The 19,142-nt window shown below is 35.0% G+C and overlaps 1 protein-coding gene and 2 pseudogenes across 5 annotated transcripts in view; 2 read left to right on the top strand and 1 right to left on the bottom strand.

Moving 5' to 3' along the window:
• Nucleotides 1–503: 503 nt before the first annotated feature.
• On the bottom strand, nt 504–3,238 carry LOC132060297 (disease resistance protein RPP13-like; annotated as a pseudogene).
• Nucleotides 3,239–3,594: 356 nt separating this feature from the next.
• LOC132060298 (uncharacterized) overlaps nt 3,595–19,142 on the top strand; it is a 40,670-nt gene continuing 25,122 nt past the window's right edge. For 2 of the 5 annotated variants that reach the window (XM_059453267.1, XM_059453270.1), the window contains exons 1-5: nt 3,595–3,982; nt 4,490–4,599; nt 4,728–4,826; nt 5,240–5,687; nt 5,801–6,018. In XM_059453267.1, coding sequence (XP_059309250.1) covers nt 3,955–3,982; nt 4,490–4,599; nt 4,728–4,826; nt 5,240–5,687; nt 5,801–5,889 — 774 coding nt within the window. In that variant the 5' untranslated portion in view covers nt 3,595–3,954 and the 3' untranslated portion in view covers nt 5,890–6,018. Of the gene's footprint in view, nt 4,040–4,489; nt 4,600–4,727; nt 4,827–5,239; nt 5,688–5,800; nt 6,021–7,363; nt 7,762–19,142 lie in introns of those variants that run through there. The other 3 variants (XM_059453266.1, XM_059453269.1, XM_059453271.1) reach the window with 3 other exon arrangements.
• LOC132061663 (U2 spliceosomal RNA) lies at nt 6,103–6,235 on the top strand (annotated as a pseudogene).

The raw sequence follows: 19,142 nt of genomic DNA on the forward strand, positions 1-19,142 counted from the left end.
TATCAATTACCTAAATTAAAGAGTAATTATAATGTTTACTTAATGGTGAGAGTCATTTTTTATAGAATTATATTTAACTTCATATTAGTTGCTCCAACCAATACTGAAACAGTTTTACTAATTTTTAGTATGCAAATTTTCATCAAGAAACTCTCCAATGTACTATTATTATTATTATTATTATTAATTTGTAATTGTAAGATATATGTTTTCGAAGTTATTTTCATTAAAGACTAAACACCAACAAACATTTTTTAGGAAAGTATACCCAAGAAAATCAAAATAATTACTTTTGTCATACAAGACAAAATCTCAGCCATAATTAATTTACTTATAGCCAATTATTTGTAATTGACTTTTATTAGTAAGTTTGTGATGTAAAAAATAAAAAAAATTAAACCTAATACTAAGAGATGTGCGGCAGAATGAGTAAAAGCAATTAAAAGAAATGGTGATTAGGGATTGGGATCTTGTTACCTCTGCTATTACCAAAGAGGGAAATTGGATTATATCGAAATGCCATCAAAAATCAGATCTCTTCAACCTCTCCACGTCTTTCATTCTCTCTGGAATCTCATTTAGCTTTGGACAGTAATGGATACCAAGACCTTTAATCAGAGGCATTGCACTTGTGCCTAAATGCCATCTTTCTAGGTTGAAGAGACTTTCAAGACGAAGGAACTCCAGTTGACTGAAGCTGTTATCACTGCAGGTAATTTCTTTTCCAAAATAAGCAAATATTAATTGGAGATCCCTTAGGTTTGGCAACATTCCCAGAATAGGCATCGGATCTTCCATGAGGAATGACGACTCAAGGATCATCATTGTGATTGAATTTGGAAATGGGTTTGACGGGGAAAGTTTTTCTATTCTCCCATTTAACTCTAATTTCTGGAGCTTTTGACAAGAACTAAGAAATTCTAGGGCTGGGAATGATTCACCAGGTTCACACCACAATTCGAGAGTGCTAAGGCTTTTCAAGCTGCTAATGTTGTTTAGGGAGTAAGATTTCTTAATACTAAACATGCTTAATTCTCGAAGATTGACTAAATCAACAGGGTTAACATCTCTCCACTGATCACATTGAATGCCTCTAAGAACTTGAAGACTTGTGAGTTTGTTTATATGTTGCAGAGGTTCTGAATATGGAGCAAGTAAATGTCTTAGATTTACTAGGTTAGCTATCTCAGGAGGTAAGTGGCATGGGTGTCCTTTGTTATAGACATCAAGTGTCTGTAAATTCTTGAGGTTGCCTATGGAGGAGGGAAGAACAGGGACATCTGTCAATCTTAATAACTTAAGGTGGTACAAACTTCCTATGGCATCAGGTACTACAGAATGATTCTCCAAGTACAATACATGTATATGTTGGAAACCATTACGGAAGTTTATAATATCCAACTTATCGAAGAACATAACTGACCTTAACTTCAAGTTAGAAAGATCAAGTGAGAGGTACCTTTGTGCTTGACCATGAACGGCATGTCTGAGACATAAGGGGGATATGGAGTGCTTTCTTGGATCATAAATGTCAAAGAAGTTTACCTCCAATGCCTTTTTTACGGCAAGATCCCGAAGTAGATCATGAATCCTGCATTCAGTAACTTTTTCCCAAAATGTACCTGCCACTTGAACCAAGCTTCGTCTTATCAGCTCATTCAAGATATCTTCAGCGACATCCTCCATTCTTTCTTCTCCATTTGGTATGAAACCTTCGGCCAGCCACAACCGCGTTATGTTGTCAGCATCTATCGTACTATCTTCTGGAAAAATACCGAAGTAAAGAAAACACTGCTTGAGCACAGTTGGCAAATCATTGTAGCTCAATGATAGTATGTAGGAGATTTCAACAGAGTCATCTTTAATATTCTGCCAAAGGTGGTCCTTCACCTTTTGCCATTGTTCTATCCCCCTTTTATGCGAAAGGAGTCCACTTAATACAACAATCGCAAGAGGTAAGCCTCCACACTTGTCCACCATATCCTTAGCTAGCCTTTCCATTGTTGGGACCATTACCTGAACATCGAGTAGTTTCTTGCAAAAGAGGTCCCAACTCTCTTCTTGGTTAAGGTAACGGAGTTTATGGACAAAACCTTTGTTATCTGCTCTTTCGGCAACATCCTCCTTCCGCGTGGTAATGATAACTCTGCTGCCGTTCTTGCTATCCGGGAATGCTCTTTTCAGACTTTCCCAAGCTTTTCTATGCCATACATCATCGACCACCACAAGGTATTTTTCTCTTTCAGTAGATTCCGAAGGTGTCTTTCTAGATCTGTCACGTCCGTCATCTTTTCCAACAGATCTAGAGTTTCCCTGTCACATCCTTTGATGGATTTGATGATACTCTTTAGGAGATCCATGGTGTTATACTCTTGAGAAACACATATCCAAGAGCGCGTTGGGAAGCTAGAGACTATATTAGGACTATTGTAGAGGTTTCTCGCAAGAGTGGTCTTGCCTAGTCCGCCCATACCATAAATGGAGATGGCGCTTCGGTGAGGCTCTGCTTTGAGAAGTTCAGCTAGCAATCTTTCTACAACATCCTGAAAGCCAACAAAAATCTGATCTTGATCATCCACATAGGAGGTAGTCCTCCTCAATTCTCTAGCCTGAGCGGACTGATTGTTAGGCCTGTTACTTGGTCCTTCTCCTGCAATATTATCGATACTTCTGATATCATATGTCTTTCGTTTGCGGGAGATATCCTTGAGTCGCTTCTTGAGGGATTGGATCTCCTTGCTGACGTTGTAGAATTTGGCCTCCTTCCTGCATATGCAAGCGCAAGCCTTAAGACCACTAGCAGATTCATCATCTTCGCCTTTACCAGCCTCGAAACTGTAAGTCTCTAGTATAGCGACAGCGTCATTAGCAACAGAGTTGATATCAAACACCCATTGTTGAACTCTATGATCTCCAACTTGCTTTTCTTCTGCATCTTTGAGGAAAGACTGCATGAAGAGAAGCTCATTTCGAAGCCACTGCACTTCCTCTCTCAGACTTAAACGCAGGTTAACTTCCTGTATGAGGAAATTCCCCAGGCTTTCAACTGCAAATGACACAAAGGCATCAACCATTTTCAAGAGTCTTGATATTTAGTATACTCAGAGCTGGAAAAAAAGGGGCTGTATGGAAAATATTGGAAGAAAGCTGGAGAAAGAGAAACAGTAGAGATAAAATTAAGATCAAGTTGAAGAAACTGAAGCCATTGGTTGTGAGTTTGATAAGAGATGAATACTGTTTTTGTGTTAATGAATTGAGTGTTTAAGATGGTCCATTAATAATGTGATTAAAGCATAAACAATCCGACAGATAAACGTGGGGCTTGTGGAAAAATATATGTGGGGAGAAGTTCAAAGTAACAACTATAATTCTGTTTGGATTATAATGGGGAAAATGATACAAAGTAAGTATATTTTAAATCAAGTTGGCTGCAACTGCTGCCAGAAAGAAGTTTGAGAAAGAAGTTTGATACAAGATAAGTATATTTTAATCTGTTGCTAGTTGTCATTTAACTACTCTTATATTTTAATTGTTTCAAGTTTGACCAGCCACTCACGCTCAGTAATTGATGTTTGTTGGATATGAATATTACTTTTGATCGTAATCATTCTACATGAAACGATAATTTCCAATTTGGATTAATATTAGCTGGATTTGTATTCATTGTTTGTACACATCCCCCATAAATTAATTTAACTCCATGTTATTGTCCGTCACTATATATCGAGTATTAAATAGTAGTAGCAGTAGTAGTATAATTGGTTTGTTTGGAGTGGGAGACCTGAAAAGCATCTTTCTAGACAATCATTTGATTTTATAGGAGAAAGTCAAATCAAAGTTGGCATAAGTTTGATGCAGAGTTTGTTATGAATGGGCCTGAACCAGTATTTGTAAATGGGCCAGTGGAATGGGATCCAGGGTGATAAATAGTGCCTTGTGGGAGCAATTGGGATTATGCGAACTTCTTATCTCCTTTCTTCGAGTCTGAGCTTGTCATCCCCATTCTTTGTTTACTGTTTCATTTCTTAGTTTTCCAATTGTAATTTCCTATTTCAGTTTGTTAAATACAATCATCTTCCCTCTTGTTGAGTATTTGTAGTAGTGTTTACTACAGAGTTAAGTATATTTTAGTTTAGTTTCTTCTTTTTTGATTAAGTAAAACAATAACATCAAATGGCGATTGACATTAGCAACTACAGTATTATTCATTGTTCGTACATATTCCCCAGAAAATTTAAAATTAATTTGGACGGCCAAGGAACTCCCCATGTTATGGCCCCGTCGAGTATTAAATAGGAGTAGTAAAATTGATGTTTAGTTGGTATAAGTCTCCTGTTAAGCTGCAAGTTTATTTTCTAAATGAAAGGTTTTCAGCCTCATTGCTCTGTTTTATGGATGATAGATACTACTGCTTTGCTGTGCATGTAATTTCCTCTTTTATTTTCCCATGTCTAATCTTTGTGAATTTTTCCTGGCCTCTATCATTCAGGCAAAACTGATCCATATGTTATTCTAAAACTTGGAGATAAGGTAATACGGAGCAAAAGAAACAGTCAAACTACTGTTATTGGACCTCCTGGAGAGCCTATATGGAATCAGGTGATTTAAATATAAATCTGTTGGCCTAATATGCTGATAGGATTTATTTGGTGGTGGCTTGCTTTATCTTCTGCTGTAAGCCTGTAACTTATACATCTTTTTCCCATGTTTCTTTTCCTTTTTTACAGGATTTTCACATGTTTGTCACAAACCCCACGAGACAAAAGCTATATATAGAAGCAAAGGATTCCCTTGGATTTACAGACTTGAGTATCGGCTCAAGAGAGGTACATGAAAATATTATCTATTGTATTTGTTTCTGAAAGGCAATCCATCTAAGTTTGTTGGTTTTGTAATGTGCCTTACACAAAATGGAAAATGGAAATGAATAAAGGGCTTATACAGTGCACAAAGTACTCCCAACTAGTGCAGGGGTGGAGGAGACTGGTTATACTGTACGTATCCTGTCACTTTCTTTTCTGCAAAAAAGGCTGTTTCCATGCCTCAAGCCAGCGATCTAGTGTCACAAAGAGCAACTCTACCGTAGTGACAAGGCTAGGCCTCTAATAATGCAAATGATTACACTTGGAAAAGGATACTTTTGGCGTTTTATTTTTTTCTATGAGGCACATTATTATTAATGATGATCAGGGTAGATATTTGTATAAAAAGGTATCCTGCTAATGAATACTGCTTCTAGGTCGATCTTGGATCTCTCGAAGATACTGTACCAACAGACATAATAGTGGTCCTCAAAGGCTGGGGACTACTGAGACCAAGGCCTGTAGGAGAGATTATACTGCGACTTACATATAAGGCTTATGTCGAAGATGAGGAGGATGAAAAGATTGAAGCAAGATCCATGGATTTGGATGTTTCAGATGATGAATTGTCCGACTTCGATGAACGAGATACTGCTGTCTATGAGCAGCTTGGGAAGAGTATGTCAAGTGGAACAGATAAAGAATCATTTATGGATTTATTAGCAGCATTAATTGTCAGCGAGGAATTCCAAGGGATTGTGGCATCTGAAACAGGCAATGGTAAATCTGTAGATGAGTTTAAAACTGGAGTGTCAACATCAAGACAACATACTCCTGCTAGATCTGTAGAGCAAAAGTCTGATACTTTTCCTGAAAATTTTGGAGGTAAAGTACATTGAATTGTTCTAGATAGTTCAAATCCCAGTTTCTTTGTTTTGCAGGAAATGCGTAGAGTTCTTCTCATTTCTTGCATCTCTAAATAACATTCTTATTTGCAGAATCAGCCCTGTTTTGGCTAGCGATTATTACAAGTATATCAGTTCTAATTGCTCTCAATGTCAGTGGTTCTAGCATTTTCAATCCATGAATAACGAAACAAAATAAAACTGATAGCCCCTGTAACGAATACAATATAGAGCTTCTGCGGGAATGATTCTGCCTAACCACACAGTTGTCACCACTCTGGGATTGCCCGAACAGAAACCTTATATTCAAGGTGTGTTTTTCTTCTGATCCTATACCTTAACTCACTTTTCCTCATGCATTTGTCATTTAAACTTATTTCTCTAACTCTTGTTGGATACCTTTGTCGGCCTTTTGGCTAAGATCAACTGTAGTATCTGTTCTTATCAGTTCCCCCGCCTCTTGCTGTTGTTGGCTTTTCATTCCTTAAGGGCATGGCTGTACATTCTTCAAATATGCAAACAACTTTTTTGTTTGTTGGGCTTTTCCTCTCCTCAAGCAATTTTTTTTGACAATTCAATTGTCTTCTGCAATGCTGATTTTTTTACCTACTGACAGATAAAACAATTGAGTGATCCATATCAAGGAGAAGAGAAATAAACGTTTTAACCTATTCCCAAATTAGATAAGGCGGAGCCCATCCATATTTTATAACTACAGTATAAGTAAAAAAGAAACCAACAATAAAAAATCAGTTTATTTCTTTTTCTTTTGGGGTTTCCTGTTGTACCATTTTCTTAAATACATTCCATATTTTATTATGCTTTTAGTGGAAAACAACAGTAGTTCTTAATAGGAGCATCTGTAATTTACAAAAAGTTTGGAGTAAGTGATTTATATGCAACTAAATTTAGCAACCAATGACAAAGCTTCCATATAGCTTGCATATAGGAAATTGGGATGGTTTTATGTAGTGTAACTTATATGCAACTAATTATAGCAACCAGTGACAAAGCTAGCAGAAGGTGATGTGAAATTATAGCGGGTGGTTTATGTTTGTGAACTTACTAAAGTTAAGATAAGACTTGTCTTTACTAAAGTTCTTTTCTCATGAAAGTCATGCTCAATTATGTAAGTTTGGAGTTTTCTTTATACTTCTTGTGAAATGTGGAAGGATTTGATTTCTTTTTATGGTTTAAGGTGAAGAATGTCATGATGTGCTTGAAGTTAATTCCAACGTTAATTTAATGGTAACCGTACAAAGGGTTGCTAATAATTTCATAATGAGGCATAACAGATTAGGTGGCCGTATAAAGGGCTCCGAGTAACCGTACAAAGGGTTAACATTTTTTTTTTAAAATAATGAGGTGCAACCTGAATGGTAACCGCATAAAGGGTTACGAGCAGCCGTATAAAGGGTTGCTAATATTTTCATAATGATGTAAATGATTTGATAGCCATATAAAGGGCTACGAGTAACCGCAAAAAGAATTACTAAGTGTCGTTCGGTCGACTAGAACAACTCAAAGAAAGTGAAAGAAGGACCTAATGAATCAAGTTATAAGTCTCAAGTGATTATGTTTCTACTTCAGTGTTGTATGATTCTTTATGATAAATTATGACTTATTTCGTCTCTTATGTCTTCATTATATACAAAGTTTGTTCCTAGATTTTATTCGGACTTTAGTGAGGAGAATCTTGAGACTCATTGAGTACGGTGGATTGTACTAACGTTCTCTTTTGGAAACCTATGTTGGTCTGCGGTACAACGTAGGTTCCAGTTTTGCAGACAAACAAGCTTCAGGCTAGAGATCATCGCTCTCCGTGCTTTTGGTAGCTCCACTTCTTGCTTTCGGTGGGGACTCGTATATGTTTATTCATTTATTCCTTTATTTAGCATTTGTTTTGGGATTAGTCAGAAACCCTATGTCCTGTGCATTTCCTTTAGTACTTTAGTAGAGGCTTCATAGACGTGTTTTAGTGGATAACAATACTTGGCATCATTTTCAGTAGATTTCAGTATTTATGGATTTCGAGATTCATTTGGATTATTTTAAGGATTGTTTGCATTAGAATTTTGAGAGTTAAGTTATTTATGTAAATGCACGTGGGTTATGTGTTATGAGAAAGTACAGGTTAGAATAGTCAAGCTGGTTCGCTCGGTCAAGGCACCGATTCACCATGGCTTGTTTAGAAAACGGGTCGTGACAAATAGTATTCAATAAAAGACAACAAATTTATCAATTACCTAAATTAATGATTAATATTATCGGGGCAATATTAAGTGGAAACCAAATAATAGTCTTCCAATAATAATAGTCTTCCAATAAAACTCAATTTGTTTTTGGTACGAAGAATGTCATTTTCGAGGAAAAACTTTGACACTAGGAAGTCATCTTCCATCAAAATAGGGAAAATGACTTCCTCACTTAAGGGTGAGTCATTGTCCATAGAACTATATTTAACTTCATATTAGTTGCTCCAACTAACACAGAGACATTTTTACTAATCATTAGTATTAAAAATTTCATCAAGAAACTCTCCGATGTGCTATTATTATTATTAATTTGTAATATGTATTTTTCATTCACCGACTATACACGGATTAATAGTTTTTAGGAAAATATTTCTCGTGAAAATCAAAATAAATTACATCTGTCATATAAGACAAAATCTCAGGCATAATTTATTTACTTATAGACAATTACTCCCTCCGTCTCGAAATATTTATCACGGTTACTAAAAATAGTTGTCTCAAATTATTTGTCGTTTTAGAAGTTCAACGCATAATTAATTATTTTTATCCATTTTACCTGTAGTAGAATTTTGTCATTAATGGAGATAATACATAAATAGAGTAAACATTTTAATGGAGAGAGATTATAACTTAGACATAAAAAAGGGTGAATTTACAAAATACGCCCTGCCTCCTAATTAATATTTCTTAAGGGGCGTCTAAAAAAATGTCAAATAATTTGACTTGGAGGGAGTGTTTATAGTTGACTTATTTTAGTAGGTTGATAATATATAATAAAAATATTAATCTTGATGGTATAAAAATTAAACCTAATACTAACAAATCTGCGGTAGAGTAAGTAAAAGCAATTAAAGAATCATTAGGGGATTGAGTAACCTCTACGATTGTGAAATAGGACTGACACCCAATTTTGACCCACCACATTTTGAATTAATTAGTCGAGCTTCTTGAATTTCAAACAAAATGAAATAGGTATTCAGAAAAGTCAAAAATATATATTTTTTTAAACTAGTTTTGGTCTTGTTTTGCCATTTCACTTGGCAAAATATCCCAATATATATTATGTATATTTTATGTAAATTTTAAGTATTAATTATCTTCAAAATAAATGTTTAACTTAGTACTTATTTAAAATTGTCAAAATCAAAGTCAGTTACGATTTAATTGCGATAATTAGTCCGTATTTGTGTAAAATAAGTACTTTACTTTGTTCAAATAAAAAATCTTAATTAATTAATTGAGTGATTATTTCGTCTCATTTTGTCTCAAGTTGGCCTAATCTCTTACAATTGAAACACAAAAAGTTACCTTTTAAAATAATTTTTAGCCACTTTTTAATTCTCAAAGCAGCTTCTCCTTCAGCCCAATTAACAATTCTCCAGCCCAACATTTACGCAGACCCAGCCCATTACCTTTATTTTTTGGGTAAAAAACATATATATTTTTGGGAAAATTTCATAAATGACTACTATTTGGGGGTTTGTTTTTCCGCATAGCTACAGTTTAGCTATTTACTTTTCGTGGCAAACATATAGCTAAACTAAGCGCTTGTTTCATGTTGTATTCGTTATTAAGTGTCACTGTATTCATGAATACAGTTATTAAATTTTGCTAAAATCGTGGGATGGAATCTCCTAAACAAGGCAAACTAAGTAAAATCTTCCTAGAATCACTCTCAATGACCTGGCTTCCAAAATATCACACGATTCTTTTCTGATTACAATTACTCAAATTCAAATTCAAAAAATAATATTCAAAAACTAAAAAAAAGAGCTTAACCTCCTAACAGTAAATTCAATTCAAACATCTAGAATACGTTCAGAATACAATCTCAAAAATCAATTGCGATTTTAATTTAGATTGTCGCAATCGAATCTGCTATTGTTCGTATGAGTTTCTACAGTTTTTTTTTGGAGTTGTTCTATACAGAAATCGCTGGACTAATTCTGAATTTCGAAGGTAAATAATAGTTCAGTTGATGTTCATGATACAACGAGTAGTTTTACATTGAAGTTGTTGATAATCATTAGCACTACTGAATTCAAAAAAAAAATGTCTACCATACCGGCAGTAATTCGACATTCTGGGATTTGGAACGATGAGAATCGTTTTGTGAATTACACAATCGATGCAATAGTTTTCAAAGATTATGCCTCGTATGAGAATGTAGTTGATGTAATAGCGAAACAGGTAGGAATAGATACAAGTAACAAAACAATTAATATCAAATACATGATCGAAGGTGATTCTATGCCGCTTGAAATACACAACGACATGAGTGTCAGGGTGTATGTTGAACTGAAGAAAGATAGTAGGCAGTTTGGGATGTATCCTTTGTGTATTACCACAACTGATAAGTTGAGTGAATACAATATGTCTAGTGAAAGTGTAGTTGAAGGTGACATACCGCAATTAGAATACAATCGGCAATTACAAGTTATGAATATAGATGATGCGACAGAAATGGCATCGTCAACTTCTGGTCAGCAAATAGTTGTGTATAATGATTTGATCATTTCAAATCATAATCACAAGGAGATCATGGTAAATCGAGGTATACAATGACAAGGATACTTTGAAGGTTTGTGATGAAAAAATATGCAATTGACAATAGGTTTCAGTTCCGTAGAGAGATCAAATTCTATAAGGTATGCTTGTTAAACTGTTTATTATTTATTTGTATATAACAATAAAATTGTATATTTTTTCATTAAGTGATGTGTATTTAACAAGTTGATATTTCTTACATATATCTGACTATCTAGTTTAAATTGGTATATGAAATTGTATTCAATTTTTTGCTTAATGATTTGATATGTGTCGGCAACTGAATGTATAAGTATACAATTGCGGATTTGCAGCTACACCATTGTATGTATATCAGAACAATGTGATTGGAAAATGAAAGCTTCAAGCATTAACAAATCTGCAATGTTCAAAGTTAGAGAGTTTGTGGACAAACATACATGTCCATTGAAGGATAAGGTGTATTCTTGTATTCAAGCAAGTAGTGGTTTTATAGCGCAGGCATTATTAAACCAAAGTTAACAAATCACAAGAGGAAGTATACGCCAAAGGATATAGTAGATGATGTGAAAAATGAAATTGGTGTGGATGTGAATTACATGAAGGCTTATCGTGCTAAAGAAAGGCTATGATCGAGTTGAGGGGGAGGCATGTGATTCTTACAAGAAGTTACCTGGATATATACATCTTGGATAAACGTATCCGGTTCTCATATAAGAATGCAAAAATCCCCTGAAAATGAGTTCTTATATCTGTTTATAGCATTGTATGCCTTTATAAAAGGGTTCGATTATTGTCGACCAATAGTGGTTGTAGACGGGAGCCACCTAAAACAAGAATACAATGGCACCTTTGTTTCAGCGAGCACTTTGGATGGTGCAGGTAATTCGTATACAAATGTACTGTTTTTTGCATACAATGAATACAGTGGAGTAAAAATCAGTAACCTTTTGCTTTTCTCAATTGAATTTGTAGGTAATATACTGCCTCTAGCATATGGCGTGATCGATTCTGAGAACGATAAGTCTTGGTCATGGTTCTTTCAACGGTTCAAGGAAGCATATGGGGTAAGGGATAACATGTGTATTGTATCTGATAGACATGAAAGCATCATCAAGGCTGTTGCTAGAATTTATCCTACTATTCCGCATTTAGCATGCATATGGCATCTTTGGAAAAATGTTTATAATAACTATAGGAAGAGTCATGAAGTGTTGAGTGGTGTATACTATAAAATGGCAAAAGCATACACACAAAATGACTTTGATATGCTAATGGGAAAAGTTGAGAAAGAGGATATTCGGGTGAAGGAGTACTTGGATTCGGTGGGAAGGGCAAAGTGGGCTAGGCTTTATTGTCGGTTAACCGAGCATGGACATTAACATCAAATATTGCTGAGTCCATTAATGCAGCACTCGTATCTGCTAGAGAATTACCAATATATGATTTTCTGGAGGAAGTTAGGTTGATGTATGGACGATGGAATTGCACAAACCGACAAAATGGTTCGTATACATTCACAACGCTTGGGAAAAAATTTCAAGAATTGCTGACCATTAATGAGCATAAATCTACGCGCATGAAGGTTTGTTTTCGTGCATCTGTATACGTATTTTTTTTCATTGCTTATATTTCATCTTTACGATTCTTATACATAAGTATATTTCTTACAAAAAAATTATATATTGACATGGCGTATTATGTTTGTAATAAAAACTTGATGTGAATCTGTTTGTATATTGTTGCATAGGTAATTCCATCAACAGAATACTTACACACCGTAATTGATGAAGGAGAGTTTCATGTGTGTATTGAAAAGAAAACTTGCAGTTGCAAAATGTTCCAAGTCGATGAGATGCCCTGCCCCCATGCTTGGGCTGTTCTTAAGATGAAAAATCTCACTGTCGACAGCTACTGCTCAAACTTGTACAAACCAGAAAATGTGATGAAGACTTATGATGTCCCAATTTATCCGTTACCGGATCGAGTGAGTGGAATGTCCCCTGTATACATTTCAGAAGAAGTAGTGTTGCCACCGAGGTACAAAAGACCGCCTGGAAGGCCAAAAAAGAAGCGTGATAAGTCTTTATCTGAATGGTTTTCAAATACACGTACAAACTCGTGCAGTAGATGTGGACATGCAGGACACAATAGGCGTTCTTGCAGGAATGAGCCTAAAAGAAAGTAGTTGTTGTTTGCTTAGTAATTTGTTCTGTTTTTCTGGTTTCTGTATTGAACCACGTCGACTTTAAAGCGTCATGATATTTGCTGTTCTTATTAGCTGGTTTTTGATGAATGATTCTGTTCTAGGGAAAAGTTATGCCCCCTCATGCATAACTTCCTTAAGGAAAAACTAAAGTTATGCCGGAGGGGGCATAACTTTTCCTCAAGGCATAATTTAGTTTTGCCTTATGGGGCAAAACTTTGATAAGGAATTATGCCTTATGGGGCAGACTTTTAATTAAGGTATAACCAAAAGTATGCCTTAACTAAAAGTGTGCCTTGAAAAGTTTAAAAAAAAAAAAAAAAATGTCTCAAGGCAAAGTCTGCCCCCTCCGGCATAACTTCCTTAAGGAAAAAATAAAGTTATGCGGAGGGGGGCATAACTTTCCTCAAGGCATAATTTAGTTTTTGCCTTATGGGGCAAAACTTTTCCTTAAGGAATTATGCATTATAGGGCGGACTTTTAATTAAGGTATAACAAAAAGTATGCCTTAACTAAAAGTGTGCCTTGAAAAGTTAAAAAAAAAAAAAATGTCTCAAGGCAAAGTCCGCCTTCTCCTGCATAACTTCCTTAAGGAAAAACTAAAGTTATCCGAGGGCATAACTTTTCCTCAAGGCATAATTTAGTTTTGCTTATGGGGCAAAACTTTTCCTTAAGGAATTATGCATTATGGGGCGGACTTTTTAATTAAGGTATAACCAAAAGTATGCCTTAACTAAAAAGTGTGCCTTGAAAAAAGTTAAAAAAAAAAAAAAAATGTCCCCCCCTCCTAAGATAACTTCCTTGTTAGAGGAAAACTAAAGTTATGCCGGAGGGCATAACTTTTTCCTGCATAATTTAGTTTTGCCTTACGGGGCAAAATTTTTCCTTAAGTGAACTATGGGGCATACTTTTAATTAAGGCATAACCAAAAGTATGCCTTAACTAAAAGTGTGCCTTGAAAAGTTAAAAAAAAAAAAAAAAAAATGTCTCAAGGCAAAGTCTGCCCCCTCCGGCATAACTTTGGTTTTTCCTTAAGGATTGTATGCTGGATCCGGCATACACTCGCTTGCGTAAATTATATTTTTTATTTTATGCCGAGCGGGGTTCGAACCCAGAACCTCGGGTATCCAAGCGAAGGGCAAAACTTAAAGAACACAAATATGAGGGGCAAAATTTAAAGACCACCCCAAAAGAAGGGCAATCCGTGCAAAAAAATGTTTTATGTATGTGTCTGTTTCCAAAATCAGAAACCAATTGCATCATGTTCAGTTCATCAAATTCAGAATTCAGAGACAAGTAATCAGAGATAGAGAATAACTGTATGCATTGCTGGGTGATATACGCTTATGTTTTAATTATGTATACATTAGTGTTATATTTCTGAATACAGATATGTATTCAAATTTAAAAAAGTTAATTCTGTATACATTCAAATATCTAGATACAGCAATGGCCAAATTTTAACAAAACTGTAAATGATGGCATCCCATAAGTGAATAACTCAACAATGTAAAAAAACTGTTTTGTATTCATTAAATTTTATAACAGATATTAGGTATTCCATCCGTTTTACAAGTCGAAACTAATTCCATCCGTAACAATTCTCTGTATTATCTTTGATTATTATTTTAACATCTCTATATACAGCAAATGGCCAATGATTGAATCGACAAATGTAAAACAATGGCATCCCATAATGATTAACTCAACAATGTAAGAACAATTAATTGTATTCATCAAAAAAATAAACTGTATATTGTTAATTCATACTAACAACTGCCATTTTGACAGCAAAAACTCCTTACAAAAACATAAAGATAATGTTTTCCCTAGAGACATCATAATCTCATTTTGAACCACACAACTACAAACTAATTAACTCTGATTTTTTCAACTTGATCAAAATCTATCTTTGGTCTAACTCGGCTTCGAGGTGCCTCATTATCGCTTTCGGCATTTGCTTCCATCTTCCTTTTAGCGTAATCCCACAAAAGAGCACCATATCTCGTACGAAGTAATTTCGCATCGTGTTCCATGTGGAATACCTTCTCCGACTCAAATACTCCGCATATGCAAAGCAACATACATTCCACAATCCCGCACGAAAGAAAGAAACAAAAATTGTATTTAAATGATGTATTATCGTCATATATGTCGCTTTAAAAATCCAAAATTTGACGTACATGCTTCCAGACTCTCAAGGTGGCAAATTGTCAACAAACACGACGTCAAATTTGTCGGCAGTGCTTTGTCTTTGTACGTGGTTATAATTCCAATCAACTCCTCGCAGATCGGTAGAAGTCCGTTAAATGTAAATACAAGGGCAATAGATTGGCGAGTTTGTCTATTTCGTATCTAACAGATTGCATCATGACCAGCGTAGCTCGGTACGAGTCATATATATATGACGTACGTCAAGGAATGAAAGGACGCCAACGACCAATGGTTTTTTTCTTTAATGTTGACTGGGATGAATACATAGTCAACCAAATGCCACGGGACAGTGCAATGTAACCGGTGGCCTTTAACGTATTCACATAAAACATCTTCTTGTTTTCCAACACTTATGGCAACATCCAAGGTTGACATAGCCTTTGTGAATAGCATCAATTTTGGTATTGAAAACACGATTGATGGTATACTTGTATGTGCTATTTGTATCATATTTGGCTTTTTTCGGAAGTAGTAAAACATGACATCAAGATGCTGCAATAAAAACGAACAAAAACATTTAATATTTAAATCACAAAGCAATATAATGTATGTGAAAAAAGAAGGTAAATCACACCTCGTCATTCCACATATGACCCTTCATTGATAAAAGGTAGAACCAATTTTTGTCGCTCGATTTTCTTAATACCACAATCCATGGATGTTAGCGGTGTTGCCTTACCCTTTTTGTAGTGGTCCTCTTTGTTCTTTCTATAAAATACACACAAAATATATATCAAAACATTATTGAAACTATGTCTATACAACAAGTACATACGATAGATCAACTAACTTACCTCGCTATTATGCCTAACAAGCGGCCCTCTTTTACCCATTTTGAGAATTCACCGAATGTACTTGGCATCATGTCGCCCCGTGATGCAATTATTATCAAATGGGTGTTTTTTGTCAAATATCTCTTGTCAACTTAATCGAAGTACTCCGGTTGAATACGAACGGAGTCAATACAATCTTTAATCACATTAACTACAAGCAGAGTGGAATACAATCTAAAAAAAAAAAAAAAAGTCATAATGCTTACCGAAGCCGACCCAAAATTTGTCATGTAAGGAGACATTTGCAAAGGTCCAGGACGCCTCTCTTTACGCAAAGTCATGACAATTTTTGTTATAGTATTCTCGTGTTGGAAGGAATTCATCCGCCCATTTCATACCGAGGCACATATTCCGCTCTCACTTACCAACATGAATACCCTCAAACTCAACAACGACATTGTGCGGCGTCACTTGATTAGAATCATCGGTACCGATAAAATGAAGAAGAAGATACACCTTGCACAATATTATTATGAACTAATATGTTGCTTCCTTCGTTGATAGGTATGGCAATAGGAGTAACAACGATAACATCACCGTCTTGATAGGGATTTGTGATCCAAAAGGCTATAAACAAACATATGACAAATTTTAATCGTAATCTGAAATGTATTTATCATATAACAAAATTTCAACGAAAGAGTTGAATAAACTATTAAATGTAGTACCTTCCGGTTCGACATAATCTCCCAAAATGTCACCCGGTCCCCGAATTTCCCGTGTTGAATCCCTTAATGTATCACCAAGTAGAATTAACCTCGTTCACACCAACATCTCCCACTAGGCCCTAAAATGGAAAGGCAAAAAGCAATAAATTTAGTAATGAACAAGCATTACACAACCGCTCGTACGTGTATATAAGACTTTCAAGTATCTCAGATACCGAATCGAGATATGAATATAAGTCATTTATATTTATGAATACAATTCTCCGATAAATATGAATACAATCACTTAACCGTATCATAAAAAATGGAAGTATGAAGATAAGTTTAAACATAAATACAATGTTATGTTTATGAATACAATATGTTAAAATATGAATGCAATCACTTAATCAGTATCATAAAAATGAAAGTCTGAATATAATTGAAAACATGCATACATGTTTGGATACAGTCAAGTATTTTGGATATAGTCAAGTATTTTGGATACAGAAAAAGATACAGTCAAGTATTTTGAATACAGAAATAGATTGATACAGGCAACTCATCGTGATACCGTGTTGGAAAATGAGTCGTATAACTCTCGTTTTGTATCGGTGATTTATTGTGTATTCCATTATCATGTTCCGAAATGTAGATTCTCCGGCGGCTCCTTTAAAGAAAAAAAAGATCATTTATGTAAAGATTATTTCAATTGAAAATATTCAAATTGTTTTTGTTTTACCTTTTCGTAATCCTTATTCCCTTTAATTGCTTCAATAGCTTGAAGAATCGTTGTCAAGTTGTCATTGATCAATTTGTGGAGAACATTGAACTCATCCTTCACCTAAAAATATTGAAGAAAATCAAATATAGGAGAGACACATTAACTCCTTGAACTCATCGTTCAACTAAAAGCTATAAATTACACTCACCGACTTCTTAAATTCATCAATTTCTTGCCTACGAGACACAACTCGTCTTGTTTGCGATGTCGGGAAGCTGAATCGATGATGGGGTATTTACATGCACTTGTTCATTCCCAATTGGAGAAGCCGACTTTGTTGTTTGTACAATAGGCGTCTTCCTACGGGGAGCAATGTTGGAAATTGGAATTGTTTCGGGTTGCGGATCACAGACCGCTTTCTTTGATGATGAAGTCCCATACGGACATGCTACGTTTCTTGGCGGGAGATTACGATTGAACAACTCCCTTTTGACGTGTGTCGTTACGGGGTGGTGTAGAAGCAAAATCATCATCATCAAGGACGGGGACGGTGGTACTTTTCGGTACACCATTAACAAGTGGGGGCAATTGAAGACAAGTAAGCTCATTGACTGTCGGGACTATGTTGGCAAAAATACGCATTTCCTAATCACCATTTTAATACTTCTAACTTGTATCAAAATACAAAATATAAGTAGTCAAGTATACGGTGTATGAATTATATGCTACGATAAAAATGCCAGTGTATACAAGAATTGTACTGCAAATTTATGAATACAACAAGAAAAAGCAACATATACTACAGTGAAATATAAAGTTGATACACTGTGTCTTTGACTGCATTGTATCAAAATAAAAATAAAAAACAGTGTATCAAGTATATACTATAGTCAAAATGACATTGTATCCAAGAATTGTACTTCTTGAGATTTATGAATACATCAAGAAAATGCAACATAGACTACGGTGAAGTATAAAAAGTTGAAGTATAAATATAAAAAACAGTGTATCAAGTATATACTATAGTCAAAATGACATTGTATCCAAGAATTGTACTCCAGATTTATGAATACATCAAGAAAATGCAACATAGACTACAGTGAAGTATAAAGTTGATATATACTACGGTTGACATTTGATCGCATTGTATCAAAATAAACATTAAAAACAATAGTTCCATATTTATGATTACAAGAAGAAAATATAATGCATTTATCAAAATATAAAATAAAGAAACAAGAAAATTTAAATACATGAAGGGAACTTATATAACAATGTTGAGTACAAAAGATTTTTCCGTGGTGTTATCTTCTTTAAACATGCCGTCCATCGGTTCTTAAAGCTTGGTTGACTTTCAATGGTCGTCCAATTCGACGTTCAGGGATTGTTGTTGCCGTCTTGACCGCAAGAGTGGCGTCAACAAATGAACAACACTATAAAGCCAAACTTGCATAGCAAGTGGCATTCCATGGAGCCTATAAAACTTTTTCTCAGAAGTCATCTTGTGAGTCATACTTTTAATCAACTCATTGAATGCTTTCTTACCCCATGGGTAATCCACGTATCTTCCAGACTCTACCAAATCAAAGTGTAGCCTTGGTATTTTACCGCATTCTTCTCATTGGACAAGATATAGGTATGAATGAAATAGAGGACAACAATCTTAACTAAACATCAGCATCATTGAGGCCCCAATTTTTATCTGTGAAGCATTCAATCAAATCTGCCTTTGAAGGCATTTTCTTAGAACCACCAAAATATGTATCCAAAATCTTGATTTTACCCTTGCGGTTAACTTTAAAAGCATCTTCATCACCAACACACTTCAAACCAGTTATTATTGCAAATTCTCTAATAGAAAACCGCAATTCATTACCATTTATATCAATCAAAAAAGCATCAGGAGTACTTCCAATAAGTTCTCTCACCACGCAAAGACCTCAACATTTGTGCTTGAACATCACAAGTGTTGCATTTTGGTGAATACACCAAAGCAAGTTTCCCAAATATTTTGTCTTGCTTATCGGTTA

This window comes from Lycium ferocissimum, chromosome 6, assembly GCF_029784015.1.
Source record: "Lycium ferocissimum isolate CSIRO_LF1 chromosome 6, AGI_CSIRO_Lferr_CH_V1, whole genome shotgun sequence".
Taxonomy (NCBI): Eukaryota; Viridiplantae; Streptophyta; class Magnoliopsida; order Solanales; family Solanaceae; genus Lycium; species Lycium ferocissimum.